The sequence below is a fragment of the Crocodylus siamensis genome, chromosome 9 (assembly GCF_052110815.1).
Source record: "Crocodylus siamensis isolate JL-2025a chromosome 9, ASM5211081v1, whole genome shotgun sequence".
NCBI classification, from domain to species: Eukaryota; Metazoa; Chordata; order Crocodylia; family Crocodylidae; genus Crocodylus; species Crocodylus siamensis.
In genome coordinates this window covers 35287302-35306227 of record NC_143403.1, presented here as the reverse complement: position 1 = coordinate 35306227, position 18926 = coordinate 35287302, and the positions used below count along the sequence as shown (strand labels likewise).

At 44.3% G+C, this 18926-nt stretch overlaps 1 protein-coding gene across 2 annotated transcripts in view; it reads right to left on the bottom strand.

The window, feature by feature from the left end:
- Positions 1-18926, bottom strand: part of GNAO1 (G protein subunit alpha o1) — a 408671-nt gene that overhangs the window by 268736 nt on the left and 121009 nt on the right. For both annotated transcript variants that reach the window (XM_090063850.1, XM_090063851.1), the window contains exon 3: positions 10363-10504. In XM_090063850.1, the coding sequence (XP_089919976.1) occupies positions 10363-10504 (142 nt within the window). The remainder of the gene's footprint in view (positions 1-10362; positions 10505-18926) is intronic.

Genomic DNA, 18926 nt, shown 5'->3' with positions numbered 1-18926 from the left:
ATGATAAAACTAGGCCTATATAGGTCAGAAAGGGACCTATCTGTAATCTTCCCCCTACATATATCAAAACTGGTCTTCTTTATAGGTTCCAAAGATTGTTCTATTGAATAAATACTGGCAAAAGACTGGTGTTTATTTATTAGTAACAGCTCTACTATCATATGACTTTTATAAGTTGGCTTTACTGTCTATCAGCTCTGTATTCTGTCCAGAGTTAGTTTTCATAATAAAATAAAGAATACTGTGATACATCTGGCATAACTATTCAACTGCCTGCCTGAAACAAAATTAAATTCCCAAATGTCCTGAAGCAACAAGAAACAAATCCTCAGTAATATCTGGAAGAGACTCTTGAGCAAGTCCCTCTTTATAGTTGCTATATAGGCCTGCTATAGATTGTGGAAGGGCATCTTTCTTAGATACGACACAATATGGAAGAGGTATAAGTCCTGTCTGGAATTCTGGCAATCTACTTTGAAACAAAATCATTAAGCAATTTCACCCTCTGAAGCTTATACCCTGTAGATCTGCCCTGTATAAAACAGCCAATGCAAAAGATGACTTAAAAGGTGGTGTTAGATTTCCTTTAGAGCTGCTTCTGCATTCCTTCCCCCACCACAAACCTGCAAATTTACCTGAAGTTTAAGTAATGATGTAACATATCAGCTGAGAGAGGCTGAAAGGCATGAGAGAGGCTGGAGTTAAAACTTGGGGTCACTTGCTATATTTAATGTATTCTCTCTTGTTAGCTGATTTATGAGCTAAATTGCTTGTCTTCTGGCTTCTTACTGTATGAGTTAAAAGTAGATTCCTTTAGGGGCAGTTCAGAGGTGACTTCCTTGTGGGGTTATCCAAACTGTACTTCCATGACTACAGCAACATTAAGTATAGAGGACTGAGGGTACTCTGGAGGAGGTTTAACTTGGTGCAATACAAATGTGAAGAAGAGGGGGAGACATTCAGACCTCGGCTTCCTCTGGATGCCCTACATTGATATTTGAAATGGGGCCCACAACCTGTCTGGGGTAGCTGCTAGCAGGCCGGCCTGAGGCCAGCTCCAGGCTCTGGCCTGGGAACCTCTTCTACCCCAGGGCTGGGCTGCCTCTATTGCAGCCCCTACCTTAGGCTTTAAAATCCTGCAGACACTTTCAGCCCTGGGGCACACAAACAGGGAACCTGAGGCCACTTCAGGTCCTGTGTCCCCCTGGCAGGCCACAGGCTAGCTTCACCAGCCTGCCTGCACCCCAGTGCTGCTGCCTGCCTCTGAGCTGCTGCTTAGCTGCCTAGACAACCCTATCCAGGGCTGCAGGGTGCTGCTCCAGCCTCTAACCAGGCCTGTCAGCTCCCAGGGCCACCTGCAGGTAGCTTCTGGCCAGCAGTGTCAGCTCTACTGTCCCTTGCCAGAGGAGAGCCACGCGCATGATCAGAGGTCAGGAAAACAGATCTTACGATGACAGGCTGAGAGACATGGGACTCTTTAGCCTGGAAAAGCGTAGGCTCAGGGGTGATCTGATGGCCACCTATAAGTTTATCAGGGGTGACCACCAGGATCTGGGGGAATGTTTGTTCACCAGAGCGCCCCAAGGGATGACGAGGTCGAACGGTCACAAACTCCTGCAAGACCGTTTCAGGCTGGACATAAGGAAGAACTTCTTTACTGTCTGAGCCCCCAAGGTCTGGAATAGCCTGCCATCGGAGGTGGTTCAAGCACCTACATTGAACACCTTCAAGAGTAAATTGGATGCTTATCTTGCTGGAATCCTATGACCCCAGCTGACTTCCTGCCCTTTGGGCAGGGGGCTGGACTCGATGATTTCCCGAGGTCCCTTCCAACCCTGATGTCTATGAAATCTATGCCTTGCCCCTGCGTTGGACACTGCAGGCATAATGTATACTGTTGGATTACAACTTGGTAGATCCTGTTCTTTGATCAATAAGCTTTCTTCTTTAAAGAGTTAATAAGTGCATATTTACACAGTTTCCAGTTGAAGGACTAAACATATTATGTGTCATTCTGTAACAACTCTGAAGAAACTGTTGTAGAACAAAGCAGGAAATCATAGTTCATAGTTTCATAGTTTGTAGGGTCGGAAGGGACCTGAGCAGATCATCTAGTCTGACCCCCTGCCATGGCAGGAAAGAGTACTGGGGTCAAATGACCCCAGCTAGATGTTCATCTAACCTCCTCTTAAACACCCCCAGGGTAGGAGCCTGCACCACTTCTCTTGGAAGCTGGTTCCAGATCCTAGCCGCCCTGACTGTGAAGTAGCGCCTCCTGATATCTAACCTAAACCTACCCTCTGCCAGCTTGTGACCATTATTCCTGGTCACTCCTGGCAGTGCTCGGGGAAACAGTGACTTCCCCAATGCCTGCTGATCCCCCCCTGACTAGTTTATAACAGGCCACAAGATCCCCCCTCAGCCTTCTCTTTTGGAGGCTGAACAGGTTCAGGTCCTGCAGCCTGTCCTCATAGGGCCTGCTCTGTTGTCCCCTGATCATACGAGTGGCCCTCCTCTGGACCCTCTCGATGCCGTCGACATCCCTCTTGAAGTGCGGTGCCCAGAACTGGACTCAGTACTCCAGCTGCGGCCTGACCAATGCCGCATAGAGGGGAAGGATCACCTCCTTGGACCTGCTCGAGATGCATCTGTGGATGCATGCCAAGGTGCGGTTGGCCTTCCTTTCTGCCTCTCCACACTGCTGGCCCATGTTCATCTTGGAGTCAATGATCACTCCCAGATCCCTTTCCGCCTCCGTGCTGACAAGAGGGGAGTTCCCCAACCTGTAGGTCTAGTGCCGGTTGTTCCTCCCGAGGTGCATCACCTTGCTCTTGTCTGTGTTGAATCCCATCCTAGTCTCGTCTGCCCACCCTTGTAACCTGTCTAGGTCAGATTGTAGCCTGTTGCATCCTTCCAATGTTCCCACGTCCCCCCACATCTTAGTGTCATCAGCAAATTTGAACAGGGTGCTTTTTACCCCCTCATCCAAATCGCTGATGAAGATGTTGAACAGTGCGGGCCCGAGGACCGAGCCCTGTGGAACTCCACTGCCCACGTCCTTCCAGGTTGAGAAGGACCCATCCACTACCACCCGCTGGGTGCAGCCCTCCAGCCAGTTGGCGACCCATTTGACTGTGTGGGTGTCTACACCACAGCCCCCCAGTTTCTTAATGAGAACCGGGTGAGAGACAGTGTCAAAAGCCTTCCGGAAGTCCAGGAAGATTATATCCACTGCTACCCCTGCATCTAATGATCTAGTGATCTGATTGTAAAGGGCCACCAGGTTGGTCTGACAGGAGGACCTGCCACTGATGAACCCATGTTGGTTGCCCCTAAGCATGCAGTCTCCTGCTGGCCCCTCCTGGATGTGTGCCAGCATAATTTTTTCGAACAGCTTGCCTAGGATCGAGGTGAGACTAACCGGCCTATAGTTTCCCGGGTCTTCCTTCCTGCCTTTTTTGAAGATGGGGACCATGTTGGCCCTCTTCCAGTCCTCTGGTACCTCACCAGAGCACCACGAGTGCTCGTAAAGTTGTGCCCTGTCATTTTCCTGTTGTCTGGAAAATTTAAAGGAAATGTCCACTCTTTCTCTATTCTGTATCAGGAGGAAGCCAGGATTTTTTAGAAATTTTTCATGAGCATAGGACAGGAAATTCATCAGAGCTCCATGTTGGACCCAAGAAACCTCCCTAATGACACTTTGTCAAAAGTGATGTTTCTGTAAAACATTTCAGATCAAGATTTTACAACTACAGAAAAAGGTTTGGTTGAAAACTTCATATTTTTAATGCAAATGAAAATCCTCAAAGACAATTACTTCCCTCATTTTCTTTTAGCGAAAACAAGAATAAATAAGTGCAAATCATGAATATGTGTATATGCATTAATATTATTTGCCTACCCATACACACACTACATGTGGCTTGGATTACTAAAGGGCCTTTGGGTTCTCTTAGGTTGTTCATCAGAGGCATAGCAAGCTCATTTGGCACTCATGGTGGAGGAAGGTGGCATGCTGACCATTGTAGAGGGTGAGGGGAAGGGAAGTCTTACCTTCCTGGGCTGTCTGCACAGGGAATGCAGCTGCTATGGCTGCCGCTGCTTCTGTAGTGTGTCTTCCCTATGCAGATAGCCTGGCAGCAGCACTGACAAAAGAAGAACAGCAACCCTGTAGTGTGGGCTCTCTGGGAGCCACTCTTGGGGGCCTGTTTGCTCTCCCCTCCCCAGATACCCTACTGGGTGTAGGGCTGTGCCTGTTGTTGAAAAAAACTCCTGGGAAGGGGGAAGCACATTTGCTTCCTGCTCTCCAGATGCACTGCTGGGTGTGGGGCTGCTCCTAAGGCTGGACAGGGGCAGGGGTAGCATAGGGCTGGTGGACTCTTGGGAGGCAGGGATTCTGACACCCCCTCATAGTGGGCACCAGGGGCTGGTGCCCCACTTGTCCCACCCTACTTATACTACTCTTAGCATAGAAATTATATATTTGTGGCTGAGTGGGAGAACATATGTCATTTCTAGAAGTTTATTCTATGGTTAATATTGACTTATACTGAAAAATATCATGACTAATAGCTTTAATGTTTAAATGTAGAGTTCAAACAGTTGTTTCTCCCAACAGCAATAGCTGAAAAACAGTCAGTTTTCCTTCCTTCTTAATTATTTGGTCAGATAAAAACATTGTAATGATTTTTTCCTTGGGTTACTAACTTCAGATCTCAGGTTCCTCTACACAACTTCACCAATAAATTAAAAGAAAAGAGGATTTCTCAGATACATTGGCTGTCACATCCACAGGCTTTAATAGATTGAATCTTGCCTAGTTTTCCTGCCTGTTAATCCAACTGGAAAGGTAATGATGAAGTGTATACTTATGAACCCTACAGGCCAACCACAGGACCCAAATCTTGCCCTCAGTTAATTATGCAATTTCTCTGGTGTCAGCTACACTGCACATATGTCAGGAAAGGCAGAATTTGGTTTCTGATATATCCTAATAATCCTGATGATTATGGTGAGCTATTAAGAAAGAGAAACTATAGAAGAAAGTTCCTCCTACTCTTGGACTCTTGTGTTGAGCATGAGCAATAATACTCATGGTAGCACAGTTCTCGTTTCACGCAAGTTAGATGGTTTTTTACATTCAAACCACAGAAAGATATTCAAGTTTAGACTGATATCTTAGGCCTGATACCTTACTGCTGAGCTTCTCCTGGGAACTACTCCACTTGAGTCCTATCATACTGAAGTTGATAGAAAATGAAGTCCTGAATGCTTCTCAGCAAGGCATTAATACCTTGGCAGTGGTTCTCAAATGTTTTTTTTTCATGGACCACTTGAAAATTGCTGAGGGTCTCAGCAGACCACTTAATATTTTTTTCCCTACAAATCAAAGTACACAACTCATATTTTAATATCAGTAGTGTTACCTTACAAGTACAGATATTCTCGATTGTTCCACAACCTTTCTGTGGACCACCTGAATGGAGATCGTGGACTAGTGGTGGTCTGCGGCCCACAGTTTGAGAACCTCTGCCTTATGGGAATGGCCTTCCAGTAACTTTTAAAATGATCTTCCAGTATAATTACCATTTTAGCAAGGCTAGTTAAAGTAACATGCAATGGCCGTTAATCTTCTTGCTTCAGGGCGGATGCAGATCACCAGCTGGGGTCAGGAAAAAATAGCGTCAGCAAGATATATTATGCAATTAGGGTGCCTTTTACTGCTAGTATCCCTTTTTCTGAAGGGTCTCGCATTAGCGATGTCAGAGATAGTGGGCCAATAAATCAAAAGACTCTCTCCTTTGTTTGGTACTTCCTGTGTTCTTTCACTGCCAAAAGGTAAGAGATTCATTATGACATTTCCTCTATCCTTAGTATTTGGCCTAATGGAAGTGAGGTGGTCAGTATGGGCAGTGGTGATCTTGTATATCTGAGTATTTCATGGAGATGACTGGAGAGGGAGAAGAAATTAGTTTCTTACAGCAGCAATGAAAGTCTAGATCCTCTCAATCACTTTTTATAAATGAAAAAAGTAAGTTTTCAATCTCAAAGGTATAGGGTTGAAATTTACAGCTGTATACAGGGTCAGTGCAGGACTTACCCCTTCAAAGAACAACCATCTGCAGTCTTCATTGTGGACTAGATAAACTATCTGCTTAGTGGTGGCAAGCTCTCTTATGCTCTTGCATCACACTGACATAAATAAAATCAGGAAAATAGCTGTACAATTGACAAAAGGTGAAAATGAATGTGGTTTTCCATAGATATTCTAAAAAATCTTTGTAGAGGGTAAGAAAGAAAAAGGAATAAATGGAATAGCGTAGGGTCAAGGTAACAGGTTGTGTACTCTACACAGAACAGAGAATGAAGGACTATTTCGAAATATAATAAGAGAAATTAAGGATTTGTTATGAAATACTTATTGACCTTATGCTTTTACTTATACTATCTGAACACAGCTGGCCTAATGCTGATCGTAGAATCATAGAAAGTTAGGGTTGGCAGGGACCTCAGGAGGTCATCTAGTCCAACCCTCTGCTCAAAGCAGGACCACCCCCAACTAGATCATCCCAGCCAAAGCTTTGTCAAGCTGGGCCTTAAAAGCCTTCGAGGATGGAGATTCCATCACCTCTTTAGGTAACCTATTCCAGGGCTCCACTATCCTCCTAATGAGAGAGTTTTTCCTAATATCCAACCTAAACCTCCTTTGCAGCAACTTAAGACCATTGCTCCTTATTCTGTCATGTCACCACTAAGAACAGTCCAGCTTCATTCTTTTTGGAACCACCCTGCAGGTAGCTGAACGCTGCTATCAAATCCTCCCTCAGTCTTCTCTTCTGTAGACTAAATAAACTTAGTTCCCTCAGCTTCTCCTCAGAAATCATGTGCCCCAGGCTCTTAGACATTTTCATTGCCCTCCACTGGACTTTCTCCAACCTGTCCATATCCTTTCTGTACACAGTACTCCAGATGTGGCCTCACCAGTTCTGAATAGAGTGGAATAATTACTTCCCTCGATCTGTTGGCAACACTCTTACTAATGCAGCCCAGTATGCTGTTAGCCTTTTTGGCAACAAGGGCACACTGTTGACTCACATCCAGCTTATTGTCCAGTGTAACCCCCAGAACCTTTTCTGCAGAGCTGCTGCTCAGCCAGTCAGTCTCCAGGCTGTAGCAGTGCATGGGATTCTTCTGTCCTAAGTACAGGACTTTGCACTTGTCCTTGTTGAAGCTCATGAGATTTCTTTTGGCCCAGTGCTCCAATTTGTCTAGGTCACTCTGCTTATACCAGAGTCAATTAGCAGTACCTACACTACAATCAACTGAGTCACTCTAGGGTAAAACACATAAGTCCAAATTGAATCAAACTCATTATTTGATTTTAAAGCCACCAGACTCCACTAAGCTAAAAGGCCCTGGCAGTTACCCATTCACCAGCAGGTAGCCTATCTCTGTCTAACAGACTTCAACATAAACTTGAAACTTCTTTCCTGAAGTTAGTGTAGAATGATTCATGGATTGCCTTCTAAGGTCACAAAACCCCAAAGAAGGAATTGAAAATATCTGATGTTCTAGAGAAGGTTAGTAGATTCTCCACATTAAATAATTCTGCCCCTTTTCCTGCTCTACATTAAAAAATGAATCTAGAAAACCTGTCCTTGAAAATCTTCCATTTGACTAGGCAACACTATATTTTAACCAAATGTGTGACGTGAATTCAATTTAGATTTGATTCTTGTGGGTTTCTTATCATGATTATTGGGAAAATAACAATGGGACAAGAAGTTTGATTTAGATTCACCTAAATCTAGTAAGAGGGGAACAGCTGAGATAAATATCATGGTCCAAAATCTCACCACATACTTAGTGCTGAAGACCTAAATACTACATAGTGTGACTATTAGTTTCTAATAGGAATACATTTATTTCAGAAAGAGTTTTCTTCTGAGCTATATCCAAGAGCTGATATAAATAATGCCAGACAATGCTTTATAAAAAAAACCACTGCTTTTGAGCACTGAGGACCTAACCTCACCCCAACAAAATCAGTAGGAAGTAGATAGATGGATCAAGCCCCAATTTTCAAGGGCCTGAACCTTAGAAATAAACTGAAATCAGGGGGAGTTTCAGCAGAGTAAGGACCACCACTATTTGACCATAATAGTCATATAAGTAAAGGGCAAATTAGCTCTGGCCTGAGATGTTAAACCAGCCTCTACATTTCTGTACACATCACATTCAAATTGTGCTCAAAAGCAACCGTGCATGAAACTACGTGTGTATGCATGGATCTGCATCTATAAAGTTTTTTGAAAATCTGTCCAAGACTGGCAATAGAAGACAAATGAGGGCACGGCCACAACTGAGCAAGTTATCAGGAGGTAGACTAGGATGTGAACTTGCAGTCCATCATCATCTCCACAGTAATTGATCTCTCAGTGGAAGCAGGATAAACTACCTGGCATTTCCAGCAGAGTAAATGTGTGAACATAGGCAGTTACTGTGGAGTAGCTGGTGAGCTGTATGGTACCTTGTTCATGTAGTTGTATCCTTAGAATAATCAAGTAAACCATTGTTTCCTGTTACCATGACACTGTTTTCCTGAGGTACAGGGAGCTGAGGCTGGTCCCTGAGTATGCTGAAGGCAAGTGACAAGGTTTTTTTTTAACTACAGCACAAGTGCTTCTGCCCCTGAGATTAGGAGCTGGTCCTTGTGTTTGGCTTCATAGAAGAGGAGGGAAATGGAGACTACTAACATACCAAATTGAAGTCCCCTCAGTGCAATGGGAATCCTCCAGTGGTACATTTGACACCTTATCCATAGGAATGGGAACTGACATAACTTTTAATACTATTCAAAGGGTTTCTAGCAGCAGTTTTTCACTGGCCATAGTCCTAATTACTGAGAACCTCCATTAGTAGGTAAAGTCAGTTTTGTAAATGATGAGGAGTTTACCTTATAGAATTAGGACTTTTACATAAAAAAATCAATTTTACATTTAAAACCATCTGTCATAAGCTATTTATCAGACAGAATGATTTTTTCTCTCCTGCACATAGACTTTTAGGAAAGACAAGATATGTGCATTATTTGGAGCTGAGTCACTGGGTAATCATCAGATTAACATATTTATTTCAAAGCCATCAGTATTAGTTCACAAGATTTCCATTAGTGTATATCTTCTATACTGTAGACACCGTATGGAAAAAACAGGCACTTAAGACCTGCTTTTTGTGAACAAAGTATCCATGGTAACAGCTCAGCCCCTGATTTGGTTTGGAAAACTAATTCTTTCCTTTTTTTAGTTCAATTCCTTATGAGTTACTAAATGAGAAGCGTGTATGTACATGCTGTGGTCACTTAATAAAACAATAGATGCAAGGACAAGAGAGGAAAGGGGTTAGTTGCTTTTAAAGAGAGATTTTTTTCCAGTGAAGCAAAGGTTACTTGGGACCATGCAGAAGCACAGGCCATGACTTCAAGGTATGTGGCTCTGGGTGAACATATCATGAGCTGGAGTTACAAAGGGGCTCATTTGGCTGTTTGCTAGCATTTAAAGGCATTACTGACATCTGGGAAAATGGATAAGCAAAAGAAAACCTTGTAAGAAAACACAGGCCAATCCAGGTGTAAAGTTATGCATAGTAGGATAGCACTAGGCTGACTGTCATCAGCCTAAGAGTTAGTTCAAAGTGCTACAGATGCTACATGTATCTGTACAAGCCTCTTTTCTAGTAAAACTCCATTCTGAAGTAGAGTTATTTCAACATCAAACTGGATGCATCCACTTGGAAAACACAAAAGATAATTCAGCAGAAGAAACTTTGTGTATAGATGGATGTAAGATAACTCCACTTCCTCTCCACCCTTCCAAGGCATGGGGAGTGTAACTGAACACTAGCAGAGCATTCTTTTCTGGAATATTTTGTAGCAATTTTTATCTCAAGCAAATCCTCATTGGTGTAGTATCTACTTACTGTCTACTGTCACACACGTATTTTGGACACCTGTTACTCTGCCAGTGAGGCCTTGCATTTCTCTGCCCATAGAGGTGCATAGGGCCACAGTTTCATACCACTTAGACATGCAGGTATGTATACAATTATCACAGTTGTGTCTGCAATTATACATTTATCACAGCTGAAATAGATGGCTATGTAAATCTATTTGTTTAGCCCTTTGTACAGGCAATTTGTACAAAACTGATCAAATTATGCAGTTGCCTAGCTAAAAGGTTTGAACATCCTCTCTCAGCTTTTGTTGGATTGTACAAATATGCCATTTCTCATGACACACAAACTCTACTTGTTTCTCCAAGTCAGCATTTTGAAGTCAACCATTTTTACTGGATATTAACCTACCCTTCGTTCTTTATCGCCATATTCAATGCCCAAAGTATCCATGGCGCGGACAATAGCTGCCAGTGACTGAATAGTGTTGCTATAGACCACAGGCTTATACTGCTTCACGTCTTCTCCAGAGAAACCATCTTCATGGATGATCCTAAACAAATAATGAAGAAAATGATAAAGACTTAGTGAGAATGTCAGTTGGGTTGAATAAGCATTTAAACCCAAGATGTTTAAAGGCTGTTTTTATAGTTTGATTAGCCCAATTTTTTATTTGATTATTTTTCTCCAGACCAGGGGTTAGCAGTCTGTGGCCCACAAAAGAGTCTGGATCCAGCCCACAAACCAGCTCATGTTTTACTAACACCACAGCAATCTTCTACTGCTGCCTCAACCGTCCCTGCTTTCTTGCCCTCTGCTGCAGCTCCTGCTTACCACCTCCACCAAGTTAGTTGCTCCAAATTGTTGCTTTCAACAATTTTTGGCAGAGGCTGTGTTAGGGGAGGGAAGGGGTGTCACAAAATAACCATCTGCAAAGGGTTGGCTTGGGAAAAGCAGGGGATTGGCAGCCTATGGTGGCGGCTGGGTTGTGAGCTGTGGCCTGTCATTTGTAAAAAGTTCCTACTCCCTGCTTTACATCTGTTATTTGCATTACTGGCATTTTAAGTTGTTGTATGTGGCATTCTCTTATTTTCTGTTCATTATTTTAATTATGAACCCACAAGGGTGTTTTTGTATTGCTGTTGTCTCCCTTAGACTTAATTGTTCACATTTGAACCTGGAGTTGAGCTGTAACGGGGCTTCATATTTGAGCCTCCCAGCAATTACTGGTTGTCAAGGCCTTATCTACCTCTCACTAAAATATATGGAAATCTTTCCTTTTTTCAGTGACAATTTGGACCAGACTTGTAGCTTAGTGAAACCCACCCCCAAACAAAACCAAAAACCAACCCTAAAACTTGAGTCTGAGACAGCACAATCAGTCAATCTCAAAGCACTTTACAAAGGAATTTAGTATCATTATTCCTATATTACAGGTAGAAAAACTGAGGAATACAGAGGGAGGAAACTGCAAATTGTTAAAAAAAATATTGAGCTACAATATAGCATTTATAAACTTTGGGAATCTGAAGCTTGCTTTTTTTTTGGTCAGTTTAAAATCTTTACCAGAAGAAAGCTCTTCCATCTAAAAATACTGAGAAAGGCTCATTGCGTTTCTCTGTACCCAACACAGTGCTGAAATGATTGTAACATATCAGGTTTATGCACTAGATCCTATTTGCATATATGTCTGTGTGCATATGTACATGTGTACTTGCTTCCATATTACACATATAAGGTGTGCAACAACAACATATTCCAGAGCCATCCTTGTCTGTGGCTTTATTGGTCTTTCACTCACTTTATGCCAGCATCGCTTTATTGGAGTAACTCTGGATGTGTTCCAGTGTGAATGATTAACCAGGCCTTTAGCTTTTAACAGCTGGTCTAAGCCCAAATGGATACCAATTGTCTGTGGTCAGACCTATGATAATAATTTAATTGAACCTTGACTTTTGACTCTATTTCCATTCCCTCATTCGCAAGTCTAGGTGAGATGACAGGCCTGAATCAACAGGTGCTGCTGAGGTGAAGAAAGGCTAAGCCTAGGGAACAGGATATGCAAAACTATAGAAATAAGAGAATGTCTGCACCTACACTGGCTTTGTGCTGCACCTGGCAGAGGTGCTATGGAGCATGTCCCACACACTTCATCCCAAACTCTGGGTACCAAATCCCATAAAAAAGGTCAAGTTACCACCTTAGTTCTGTCCTGAGCACATACCAAGAGCCACTCTTAAACTCTCTGTCTCCAATGTGCTGACTGGTGTGTGCAAGAGTAGGGCATGCTTTTCCCAGTGGTGCTCCCAGGCATGCACAGAAGGCATGCAAACAGGCCCAAAGACCAAGAGAAAAAACAATGCCTCATGAAGAATTGCCAGCTGTGAGAAGACATAAATATCTCGGAGGAGCCAAGGACGTGGTAATGCACTAGGCAGGTTGTGTCTGGACCTGCTGCAATTCCCAGGGAATAAAACAATAACAAATGTAGCCACATAAAGGTTTAGCATTAAAAAAACATGCACACAAATAGTTACTAGTATGAGAAATACTGGCACCATCCTGGCAGTTCCTTGCTGCTAACTAACTACATCCTTGGGGACAGCATGGTTCGCTGGGTAATAGGCTGCACTGAGGATAGATGGCTTGCCAAAAATGGGGGATTTAATTTTTTTTCCAGTAACACACTTATTAAAACTATGTCATTTGTTAAGAACTTGGAGTGGGTAGAGGAAGGCTGGAAAGGAGGATGGAGGCCTTCTCTCCCCCTTCACCTCCCCCCACCATGGATTTACAAACACTAAACAGATGTATTTTCAAAGGAGTCTCATAAATCACAGCTGCAGACCCTGCACGCACATGCTTGTTAGTAGAACTTCACTTGGCTTCTATGCATAAATATAATTTTGGATTCAGAGCAACTCTGCTCTCCCTCCCTCCCTCCAGAGCCTTGCCATGCTGCCTTCATGCTGCTCTGTCACTGCCCTGGCACCACAAAGACACCTCACAAACCAATTAAGTATTCTTCCCAACTACTAGAATCCCAAGAAGATGCAGAGCTGGAAATGCTGACTTTGCATCACCACGTGGAGTGCTGAAGTGAGCAGCATGGGCAGTATATATCCAGGCTTTGTGATCCCCCACCAACTGGAGAGGCCCACTGGAAAGGCTGAGCAAAAATGAGACCAGTGCTGAGGTTTCTCTAATTTGTGCAGAAGAGTGCATCAGCCCAGGTCTTGGTTTCCATACTGGGTGGCATAAAAGTGGCAGAAAGTCATTTTTTGCCCACTGTCCCTTCATGACTGTTAAGCATAGCTCAGCTGGACTCGCATGTGAGGCCCAATATAAACTTGTATGGTCTGGGGGGGAACACACACGCACACACACACGCACACACACACACACACACACACGTAAAATGAGTAGGGATTACTTAGGATGTAGCTCTGACAAGTCTGGAGTGCCTTGCATGATATATGTAAAGGGGCTTCATAGGAGATGTGTAGCTTAGGCTACTCTGTGAGTGGTGACTAAGGACTTCTGAGACTGACCTTCTGGTACTTTGTTGGTGTAAGGGACAGAAGAAGCTCCAGGGCTAATAAAAACTATGTTTTTAAAAGATGTTGTACATCTGCATAATACAGTCTGCACTTGTGGGGAAGGCCTTGCCTGATTTTATTTGGGTGGTTTACAAACTGGATGGAGGGGTAAGTGGCAAAAGAAGTAGAGAATGACTACATAAAATGCTTCATTTTCATGGCATTTTTATTGCTTTTATGGGTTCTTTTTAAAGAGAATTCTTCAACAGACTTAACCTGTTTAAAGGACCTTTCTAACCAAACAAACAGCTGCTGAAATGGAGGTGTTGCAGGATTTCACATGATTGAATGGAGCTGACTTTTTGTCCTTGCACTGCAGTTAAGTAGGCACAAAACCTGCTGAATTGTTATCTTCCCCCATGCTGGAAATGAGTGCCCCTTGATCCCCACTTAATTTACGGTACAGAGGTCATTACTTCAAAGGGCTCTAAGAGATTCCTAGAAGATGATCAATAATTTAAAACTATTCAGGAAAAGGTGAGTGGAATGGGAAACAAGGATTCTTGTCAGCGAGGTCTTTGCTCTCATTGGGTGTGTCCAGACAAGTGTGGCCATGTGGTATGTGGCACAAACATATCTGCAAACACGTATGCAGCACCATATACTGCACAGTCAGCTGTCCTCTGTGCTGCAAGGGCTCACTGCCCATGTGTGTGCTATTCCATTTTTTTTTTTTATCCAGGGATAAAAAAAAAAAAATTGGGGGGGGGAAAAAAAACCTTGAGCAGCACAAGCATGGGCAATGTGTGCAGCTAAAAAGTGGAGCTGGGCCACCCAGAGCCATGCTGCAGCAGCTGTTGGCCACACTCCAAGTGGCAGGATTGCTGCAGCTCCAGCCCCAGGAAGCCTCCAGGACCCCAGGTAAGGCTGCTGGGGCCAGCCCGGTTCTGGCTCCAGCCTCCTCTACTGCCCCCAGGATAACTTGCTGCACGCCAAAGTGCGCATGGCCTGGGCACTCCTCAGGGAGAAGTAGCTATGGTGCAAGGTGTGCCGCTGCTACTTGTCCCAGGGAACCAAATGTCTGTGTTTGTCTGGACATGACCGCTGTGTCCTGATTTGATTAGCTTCCATCGTACGCCTTTAGCACTTTGTGACACATCTTCTTTCCTTCAAGCTTTTCACTGTGAGCAGGAAAGATATGCAAACAGAGGTGTTGGGTATTCTTGTCTCAAGGTAGGGGGAGAGGGATAAGTATTGCTGTTTCAGATGCCTTTATGGGGCCTGAGCCTAAATCCATTCTTGTAGAATTTCTGCTACACCAGTTCTTCAGCCTGAATAGTAAAAAAGCTATAGGGCCATGCATTAAAATAATCCCATCATAGCCAATGACTATTTCATCTCTTAGAAATAGTCCTGAGCAGGATTTAAAATGACCTTCCTTACAGTGGAAGCATGCCCATCTGTTAAACTGGTGAGAGGCTTTCACTATGTAGCTTAAGGCATCTGTTAGCACAAAGAAGGGGGCTGAGGTTGTGCAGGCACTAAGATGCACTATTGACAACTCAGAGGTTGCAAGTTTGAGGCCACAGCAGAAGTGCAGCCTGTCAGATTGCAACAAAATCTGTGTATTTTGCTAAATACCCTGTCATAAGGACATGAAAAAGGAAGAAAGTGCAATGGAGAAGAAGAACTCTATTTAAAAATTAATAAGACAAAGCAATTCAGTCTTCACAATTCACTTATTTCTCCATCCTTCTGCTGAGATTGTCACTGTCACTATTGCTGTAGTTAATAGCACTATGCATTTATAGAACACCTTCGCATTCTAGGAACTTTGAACTTGCACAAATATTAATCACAAAACCTGGAAATGCCACTACAGGAAGAGGGGGAGGCTGACATACTCCAGCTAGTGGCCCCTATTGCCTTCCAAGAGAGTTGGGCTATTTTGGCTTTTTGTTATGTGGAGACATGTTGATTAGGGATTAGATTTTTGTCATCTTTCAGACTCTCATCTAACAAACAAGGCTCAAGATACTGATCTGTGCATCCAAACAATGTTGAGATTGTTACCACCTCAGGCAAAAGAAGCATATAAATCAGTGGTTCTCAATGTTTTTGGACTTTAGGCACCCCTCATTGGATTTGAAGCAGCTCTCCATAACCTTTGTGAATTAAGTGGCACCCAATTTCAAAAACTAATTCATATATTATTGTGCTTACCTCCTGCAGAGGTGTTGGGGTGAGGGATCATTTAGGCAGGGACAAGCCTCAGTCTGTGCTAATCTGTTCAGTTTACCTACTTATCTCCTCATGCCTCACTTATCTCCTTATACCTTGCGGCACCCTTTGGCACTCCAGGGTGCCCTGGCATCTTGGTTGAGAATCACTGACATAAATGCAAAAAGATGGCATGCTGCACTTTTGCTCCTATTTTTGTTACTGGTACAGCAGGTACTAACATGACCAGGTTATACAGAATGCTGAGACTGGACAAACTGGGTCATCAAGCAGGGTCATCAAGCATCTACATGCGTCTACAAATGGCTACAAACTGGGCCATCAAGCATCTACATGCTACATGCTACTACAGCGCCTTTGTCACTGCACCATCATTTAGTACTTCCTTTTGGAAGTACTAAATTACAGCAGTAACAACTTGTACTGTGCCATATGTGCTGTGCACAGTTATTTTTAGTTGCTACATTGCCATAGCAACATACTATAATGAGGGAGTGCATTGCTACGATCACGTAGCTGCGGCATCATGGTTTGTAACCACTGATGCTACGTCGCCGTAGCATCATGCGTAGACATGCCCACTGAATCTCAAAAACAGCCAAGTCACATTTGTGACACGAAATTTTGAGGCTGATCTGGGAAAAGGAGACAGATGGGGAAATCACTGAAAACAGCAAGAGGTGTGAGAGTGTAGTATAGAATTCATACATATGAATATTCCAACACGGAGGAAAGGCAGCAAGAAGGCACAGCAGCCCTCCTGGCTCTCTAGGGACCTAGCGGACCTCCTGCGAGCCTACAAAGGATGGAGGATGGGATTCACCTCCAAGGAGGAGTATTCTGCGCTGGTCCGGTCCTGCAGGGAGCAAACCAGGAAAGCCAAGGCTGCAACTGAACTCCAACTAGCTTCAAGCATCAAGGACAACAAAAAGTCCTTTTTCAGGTATGTGGGGAGCCGGAGGAAAAGCAAGGGCAATGTTGGACCCCTGCTAAACCAGATGGGGCAACTGACAACCGACGCCCAGGAAAAAGCCAACCTATTAAATAGGTACTTTGCGTCAGTCTTTCATCAATCCCATGGGACGCCCATGCCTGCTACGGGACAGGGAGATCCGGGTGATGAGGATCCCCTACCCTCCATAAATGCTGACCTCGTGAAGGAACATCTTGAGAAGCTGGATACCTTCAAGTCAGCCGGCCCTGACAATCTGCACCCCAGAGTACTCAAGGAGCTGGCGAGCGTCATAGCCCAGCCCCTGACACGGATCTTTGAAAACTCCTGGTGCTCTGGCGTAGTGCCCGAAGACTGGAAGACGGCGAATGTGGTGCCGATCTTCAAGAAAAGGAGGAGAGTGGATCCGGCTAACTACAGGCCCATTAGCCTGACTTCTATCCTGGTGAAGATCTTAGAAAAGTTTATTAAGGAGGCCATCCTTGAGGGACTGGCCCAGGCTAACATCCTAAGGGATAGCCAGCACGGGTTTGTTGCGGGTAGGTCTTGTTTGACCAATCTCATTTCCTTCTATGACCAGGTGACCTATCACCTGGACAAGGGAGAAGAGATTGATGTCATATATCTTGACTTCAAAAAAGCCTTTGATCTGGTATCCCACGATCACCTCTTGGCCAAACTGGCCAGTTGTGGCCTTGGCTCCACCACGATCCTCTGGCTGGGAAATTGGCTCCATGGTCGGACCCAGAGGGTTGTAATTGATGGCAGTCACTCATCGTGGTGCCCTGTGACCAGTGGGGTCCCTCAAGGCTCTGTCCTGGGACCCATCCTGTTCAACATCTTCATTAATGATGTGGACATCGGAGTCAGGAGTGGACTGGCCAAGTTCGCCGATAACACCAAACTGTGGGGCAAAGCATCCATGCCAGAAGATAGGCGGGTGATCCAGGCTGACCTGGACAAGCTCAGCAAATGGGCGGATGAGAACCTGATGGTGTTTAACACCGAAAAATGCAAGGTTCTCCACCTTGGGCGGAAAAATCTGCAGCATCCTTATAGGCTCAGCAGTGCTACGTTGGATAGCACTACAGAAGAAAGAGACTTGGGGGTCATCATTGACCACAAGATGAACATGAGCTTGCAATGCGATGCTGCAGCTAGTAAAGCGACCAAAATGCTGGCTTGCATCCATAGATGCTTCTCGAGCAAATCCCGGGACGTCATTCTCCCCTTGTACTCGGCCTTGGTGAGGCTGCAGCTGGAGTACTGCGTCCAGTTTTGGGCTCCACAATTCAAAAAGGATGTGGAGAAGCTTGAGAGAGTCCAGAGGAGAGCCACGCACATGATCAGAGGTCAGGAAAACATCTTACAATGACAGGCTGAGAGCCATAGGACTCTTTAGCCTGGAAAAGCATAGGCTCAGGGGTGATCTGATGGCGACCTATAAGTTTATCAGGGGTGACCACCAGGATCTGGGGGAACGTCTGTTCACCAGAGCGCCCCAAGGGATGACGAGGTCGAACGGTCACAAACTCCTGCAAGACCGTTTCAGGCTGGACATAAGGAAGAATTTCTTTACTGTCCGAGGCCCCAAGGTCTGGAACAGCCTGCCATTGGAGGTGGTTCAAGCACCTACACTGAACACCTTCAAGAGTAAATTGGATGCTTATCTTGCTGGGATCCTATGACCCCAGCTGACTTCCTGCCCTTTGGGCAGGGGGCTGGACTCGATGATCTCCCGAGGTCCCTTCCAGCCCTAATGTCTATGAAATCTATGAAATCTATCTATCTATCTATATTATTATTATTATTATTATTTATTTTTTTTGGGAAAGTTTGGTAAGACATAAAACTATTGGGCCCAATTTTGATTTCACACAAGTCTGACACTAGTGCAACTCCCTCACTTCAGTGGAATCACTCCTAATTTGTACCAGCGCAGGAGGAGAACCAAGCTAATCTTGAGTGACTCAGTGCACAGTGCAGGTTGCAGAGTTCATTTCAAACCTGAGTTGACAGAACTCCCAGCAGCGGGATATGAGTGGAATGGGGAATGTGGGAAGGCAAAGGCTAGATACCATAGACACTTGACAGTGAGCTTCTTTACAGAAGAGAGAGAAGATACAAAAAAATGCTTGGTTTGACAACTACAAGAGCTAAATTTTAGGGACAACATTTTCAAGGAGCCTCAATCCTACCTCCAGTTTTGCATGCGTTGGTCGTCAGCATGAATAACTGTGGGC